This window comes from Spodoptera frugiperda, chromosome 18 (assembly GCF_023101765.2).
Source record: "Spodoptera frugiperda isolate SF20-4 chromosome 18, AGI-APGP_CSIRO_Sfru_2.0, whole genome shotgun sequence".
NCBI lineage: Eukaryota > Metazoa > Arthropoda > Insecta > Lepidoptera > Noctuidae > Spodoptera > Spodoptera frugiperda.
In genome coordinates this window covers 6,398,973-6,405,567 of record NC_064229.1, presented here as the reverse complement: position 1 = coordinate 6,405,567, position 6,595 = coordinate 6,398,973, and the positions used below count along the sequence as shown (strand labels likewise).

Here is a 6,595-nt window from a genome sequence, read left to right as displayed (position 1 = left end):
CCTACCTAATTTTAAAGGTACATAAATTAAATGCTTTGTCTTATTAGTTACATATAAACAAAATAAGTGTTTATTATTATTATTTATCTAAGATCTTACATAGATCCTGAGCATATATTCAATATTCCTTTCCTACTTACTTTAAAATAATAATAATTAATTGCCGTGACTATTAATTGACATGACTATGTTACGGTAAATCTGATTAATTGAAAATTATTAATAATTTTACAAAATTATTAATAATAACCACACGTTTTGGTAAATGTGAATAATCTATCGAAATTTATTACTTTTAGTAGTGATTATTAATAATTCACGACACATATTGGTGAAAGTAATAAAATAAATACAAACCTAATGTTTCTTGACCAGCATGTATTTATTTATAATATTAAACACAGTCTTACGATTATATTAATTAGAAATCACACAAACAATGTTATTTTTACTTGCTTTAAAACGAAAGGACAACAAATTCGCACATTATGAACTAGAATATTAAATAGTGACCTTCTAGAGCACATTTATCTGGGTTCGCCTTCATTGCAGCGGTAAGTCCCCTGTTTGAGGAGTGGCTAGAGAGGCGCCATGGCGTCCTCACCTACCGCCTGACACAGGTGCTTACCGGACATGGGAGTTTCGGTAGGTTCCTGTTTCTGATTGGGCGGGAGGTAACGCCTGGAGGACATGGTGGAGCATACGGTGGCGGTGTATCCTGCATGGGCTGGAAATCACCGTGTCCCCAGGGTCGGTGACAGCGACCTCTCGCGCCCGGCATTGGTTCAGGCTATGGTATGAAGCGAAGCAGTCATACTAGCTAAGGAGGAGGCGGGGGACAGAACAAACCTCCTGACGCCCCAGCCGTCGCGACAGATATTCCGGACGTCGGGGATCGCGATCTCCGGCCATCTTAAGTGCGGGTCTGCGGACAGCGAGCAAGGGTAGCTCGCCGCCCGACCAGAACCAGACCCGTGCGTGCGGCGCGTCGCGTTCTGCGCGCGCCTCAAAGAGCCACCAGACCATCACAGATGGGGCCCAGTAGGGCTGATGCCTGATCCGAAGCTGCAGACTACCTAACGGGTTTACCTAGCTCCGGCTCGAAAAGCAGGAGTAGGAACGGGGTGGTTTTTAGTCAGTAAAAGTCTGACACTCCATCTCGCCTCGCCAAAAAGGGCACATTTATCACAAAACTAACAATAAAATTCTTTTAAAAATCAAATCTACCATCATTCTTATGCAAGAAAATCTTTCGTGGTACATAAAATTGTAACAAAAATAAAATTAAACAATTATTGTTTCATTAACACGAATCCTATATTTGATCCGCCTGTAAATCTTCTGTAGAAAATAATTTTTTTAAAGTATTATCATAGAATTCAACAAATATTTATCGTGCAAGTACAATATATTGCCGTTTAAATTGAAATAAAAATAACATCTTGGCCACTTATTACATTTATCACTACTAGGGTAAAATTATTAATAATAACGGACAAATGTGATTAATTTATCACTTTTACCTCGAGTTTCGGTAATTATTAATAATAGTAGAAAATTATTAATAATTTTCGATTATTCACTCTTACCGTAACAACTACATACCGAGATCGCCTATAGCTAGAGTAGGTATTAATATGTGCAACGAAATTTAAAAAAAAGTTTGTATTCAATCTACCATATTACTAAAAGATTTGATTTGATATTTACTTAGCTTACCTTCCTATAACAACTTTATTGAATGAATAGAAACTATGACTATGAATCTGTATTTACAAGCTTAAAGTTTATAAGATACTTAATTTAAAATCGTATCATATATCTCACTTTTGCAATAATATTATTTATCTTTTATTTCTTACTTCTTCAAGATTTTACATAAGTTTTACAACGACTGCTTATGTACAAACTATAACTACTTTGACATATTGTTACTTTTAACTTTCGCGGGTTTCGTTCGTGAGTCTAGTTCACCAGGCAGCTTCATTACATTCATTTATAGTTAAAGTTATAGTTTTAGTTTTCTTCTTCTTTAATTATAAGGCGTAAATGAAAATAGTGTCTACGTAGAGAATCAACATAATTTATCAAGTTAGAACTAAAGTTTTAGTTTTTATTATAATAAATTAAACTATTTTCAACTAAAAATTAAAACTATAGGGAACAAAATGTTATAAATCAATGGAATAGGTAAAAATAAGAAGAATTATTACTAGGTTAAACACGTTTTTTAATTTTTCATGCTTAGGTTTGGGTAGTCCCATTCCCATACATGACTATTTTTCGGTGTCCCATTAGGGTTGCCAGATCGATTCTTGCTGTTATCAGGATCAATAACTGATTTTTCGGGATTTTAGGTCTTTAGTTGAGAGAAATATGAAATTGAAAATATAAAACATACCTAAAATTTTAGTTAAATTTTTAACTTCAACGCAGTTTCTTATAAAATAAAGCTTATCATTTGTCCTGCGCCCAAGTGGTTTGCAAGTTTCGTTTGACGAAAATGTTAAACTAAATGATCTAACTTGTTTTTCGGAAGATTATTTGCGTTGTCGGGAGTCGGGAGGACATAATAAAAATTCGGGAGAATCCAGCTCGTCTGGCAAACCTATGTCCCATGGAAAATATTACTCATTCCATTCACTCTTATGTTATAATCCTTTTTGACGTTACGTTCCAGTCTCCACATCATTTTGCGCGCGTTTTTTCACGTCATTCATACTTCCTTAAACTTGAATCCCATTCGACTGGATTTAACTTGTTTCTACGCAATTTGTCGTTATAAATTGTGATTATCTCAGCTCAAAATTACTTCTATTAGGCGCTTTATTCAACGACTTCTCTTAACTTCATCCAAAATGCCTGGCGCAGATCTTGAATTGAAATTCGCCCGTCTGACTGAAAATGCGTTTCCTCCAACTAAAGGTTCTGAAAAAGCTGCTGGTTATGATTTAAAAAGGTATATATCGTCATATGTTATTGGTAAATTCGAATAAGAATTTAGTTTTTCTAGTATTGTTCATATTATTTCAGCGCTTACAATTACGTAGTACCGGCACGCGGCAAGGAATTGGTGAAGACCGACTTACAAATTGAACTTCCTTCTGGGTGCTATGGTAGAGTAGCGCCCCGATCTGGACTGGCTGTGAAAAATTTCATCGACGTGGGAGGTATGTAGGTCCTAAACTTCCTATTGGATCTCCTTGTTTTGACCTCATAGGTTATCTTTTCTTTATATCTTCATGTCTTTTTTCCTCGAAGGTATAGATAAGATAGGTTTAGGCACGTAATGCCACTGTACAATATAGGTACACCCGCTTTTCACAATTTATGTTGTAAGTTCCATGTAGTAGGTAGGTGGTGAGCCTATTGCCATATACCGGACACATTTCTAAAAACCAAAAAAAAAGCCCAGCAATTCTTTGACCAACCCAGGAATCGAGGTCCCTTGCTCAGCAGTTGCACTTGCAATCACTCAGCCGACAATGCAGTATAGTATCTTATCTACAAAAAAACCTTTAATCTGTAATTGATTGGAAAGTGAGGTAGATTGATATTGAGTCATTATAAAGATAATAATTATTATGAGTTAAGTAAATTTCATTTTGTGAAATTGGTTGCTTTCATAATGATTGTCACCAACAGTCAGAAAGCATGTATTTTCAACCAGTGCACCCTGCCAGTCCTGACCTACGGAGTTGAAACCTAGGTTACAACTAAAGCTATCTTCCAGAGACTAACTGTCACTCAAAGGGTAATATAAGCTTCAAAATAATTGAGCAAACAAAGCAAAGCGTCAGGCATAGTAAAATTAACAGCCAAGCTGAAGTGGCAATAGGCAGGACATATAGCCCGTAAACATAACTAGTGTTACAAGGATCTGCTTGAGTGGACACAGTGGGAACATAAACAACCTAATGGTAGGCCACAGATACCCGTGCGTATGGCGCGTCGCGTTCCGCGCGCGCCTCAAAGAGCCAGACCACCACAGATGGGGCCCAGTAGGGCTGATGCCCGATCTGGAGCTATGGACAACGTAAAAGGTTACCGGGGCTCTGGCTCAAAGCAGGAGAAGGAACGGGGTGGTTTTTAGTCAGTAAGAGTCTGACACTCCCTCCCGCCTCACCCAAGGCGGGAGAAGTCATTGGATGATTTTCCCCCCAAAAAAAAAAGGCCACAGATGGGATGAAAAGATGACATCAAGGAGGTAGCATGACAAAATTGAATGCTAACAACCCAAAATAGGATGAAATGAAAAGAAATGAAGGAGACCTACACCAAATAGTTGGCAAAGGTTTAAGATGATGATGATGATGATGAAACCTAAGAAGTTACAGCAGTACTTTGCCATTTTTAGCTTGTTACCATACATGTATGACTTCTCGCCCTCGCGCGTGCGGAGCGCTTGTCTCGCCACGAATATACAGGTCCACACTTGGCGAGGCATGCGGAACGCATGCCTCACAATGTGTGGATCCACCTATAGACGCATAGCCGCGTCGGTGGCACACGGTGAAGGAAAGGGCAAAATGTATGAAACGCACATATGAGTCGCGGGCACATAGTGACGCGTAACAGAACGCACATGCGCATCATTGGCACTTAAAGCATTAAGGTTTACATGTTGTTGATATCAATTCCTAGTTCCTACTACACTTTTGATCACTTCCACCAATGGTATCTAAATTTACAGAGGTTGTTGATCTTTTCAGTTTTAACCACAGGAGTTTATTAAATTTACATATATCAGAGCTTTCGGGTTTGCATCTTTATGATTTTTAGTTGTCTGTTTACATAATATTAAATTCTTGTTACAGCTGGTGTCATTGATGAAGATTATAGAGGTAATGTTGGTGTAGTCATCTTCAATCATTCGGATCAAGAATTTGTAATCAACAAAGGTGATAGAATTGCCCAACTTATTTGTGAACAGATCTACTATCCAGTTCTCAAAGAAGTAACTAATTTGTCTGAAACCAATAGGGCTGATGGAGGATTTGGATCAACAGGGAAATGAAATGCTTTTTACATGTTAACAATATTTTAATAACATAAAATTTTAATAATAAGGTTTAAACATCTGTACAAAAGGAATGTTAACAAACAGACTATTATGTTCCATTGATTTAGTGTTTGTACTATTTAGGGTAGTTTTTCATTGATCATTATGTTGTCATCATCACTTATTTTAAGATAATCAGTTGATTTAAGGCATCTCGAGTATGAAGAGTTTTTCAATGTGTCATGTATGTTCCTACAATGTAGAAATTCTGGCTTTGTATACCAGAAATACATTGATATAAGACATTCCTCTGAATAGTATTCAATAAAGTTTTTGGTTAATGAAGTTTTGTTTATATTAATGTCATCTGTGGGATCTCTTTTCTTAGCCATTTACACATAGTAAATTTCTAACCTAAACTCCAAATAGAAAGGACAAGCCGCTCTACATCATACAAGCACCATGATAACCTGTGAGATTACATTTCTATACTTAGATTACATATAAGTACAATATCTTTTCATAAGCACAAAATATTGTATAAAAATACATATTAATTACCTATCTACCTGAAATAAATCTAACTCAAGGTTTCTGTTCTTCAAAACTATTTAAGACACTTTCAAAAACTAATTTCTCATATGTTGGAGATGGGCTACTTGGTGGAACAATTTCTTTAGTCCTTTTCAAGAATGGTTTTAAAAAGCTTTTAATTTTGTTGTCATTGTTAATACCAAAGTCAGCTTCTGCTTTTTCCACTTGTTTCTCAAGTTGTTCCACATTACTTTGAAGTTTCTGTATAACATTTAATAGTGTAGATATTTTCTTTGAAAGTGCTGTAATTTCATTGCGGTATTTGCTGATATCCTCTGAAACAGCTGAGCTACAATCACTATTCTTTAGTTTGACCATCTGCAGCACACTAGTTAGCTCTTCAAGTCTTGTCAACATGTTATCAACCACATCTTGAACTGTTTGGAAACCATTTAACACATCTAATTTCAAGTACGCAGAGTAATCTTTCACCAGTTCGTCCAACATCTTGCAATTACTCAAACTCCAATGCTTTTCCTTCGAAATCTGGATACAAATATTCAATGACACTTACAAGCTTATCTACGATATCTGTCACAAGTTTCGATAGTCCTCTAAACGACGAGGGACACCAACGTAAAACTTTTAAAAATAATTCCATAGTTGAAGCACAACAAATATAATATCACTTGCTAGTTATTACGTTCTTTGCTAGCACATACATTTCCATTATAGCGAAGTATTGAGAAATAGTAAATACTTTGCCTTGAATTTCCCACCTCCCATCTTGGTATTTGCAACACTAACCCTGACATCATTTTAGAATGTTAGACAGGCATGTGCTTCCTGTTAATCTTAATCTTTACATAAGAACATTTTGATAATAATTTTGGGATTTATGGGATGGTTTCAAAAGAATAAGAGAACACAACTTATGTACCCTTCTTCAATTAAAATTTGTTAAGTATTAAAATAGTTTTTTTTTCTATAACTGGTAACATAATGGTAAGTGTCAATGTCAATGCGTTTAGTTGATTCTTTCGCATTAGATTTGTTTTT

At 36.0% G+C, this 6,595-nt stretch overlaps 2 protein-coding genes across 2 annotated transcripts; one reads left to right on the top strand and one right to left on the bottom strand.

Annotated features, from left to right (window-relative positions):
- Nucleotides 1-2,645: 2,645 nt before the first annotated feature.
- LOC118278241 (deoxyuridine 5'-triphosphate nucleotidohydrolase) lies at nt 2,646-5,347 on the top strand. The gene is made up of 3 exons (XM_035597370.2): nt 2,646-2,959; nt 3,034-3,170; nt 4,818-5,347. Exons 1-3 carry the CDS (start codon nt 2,859-2,861, stop codon nt 5,015-5,017), a joined length of 438 nt encoding a protein of 145 aa, XP_035453263.1. The 5' UTR covers nt 2,646-2,858; the 3' UTR covers nt 5,018-5,347.
- Nucleotides 5,023-6,538, bottom strand: LOC118278240 (uncharacterized). Its single transcript, XM_035597369.2, has one exon. It carries the CDS (start codon nt 6,041-6,043, stop codon nt 5,588-5,590), a length of 456 nt encoding a protein of 151 aa, XP_035453262.1. The 5' UTR covers nt 6,044-6,538; the 3' UTR covers nt 5,023-5,587.
- Nucleotides 6,539-6,595: the final 57 nt, after the last annotated feature.

Bases quoted from the DNA above. Each gene is read 5' to 3' on its own strand.
- LOC118278241 (XM_035597370.2), top strand. From the start codon at position 2,859: ATGCCTGGCGCAGATCTTGAATTGAAATTCGCCCGTCTGACTGAAAAT. The intron at 2,960-3,033 runs GTATATATCGTC...ATATTATTTCAG, and splicing joins GCTGGTTATGATTTAAAAAG to CGCTTACAATTACGTAGTAC. The intron at 3,171-4,817 runs GTATGTAGGTCC...TTCTTGTTACAG, and splicing joins AAATTTCATCGACGTGGGAG to CTGGTGTCATTGATGAAGAT.
- LOC118278240 (XM_035597369.2), bottom strand. From the start codon at position 6,043: ATGTTGGACGAACTGGTGAAAGATTACTCTGCGTACTTGAAATTAGAT.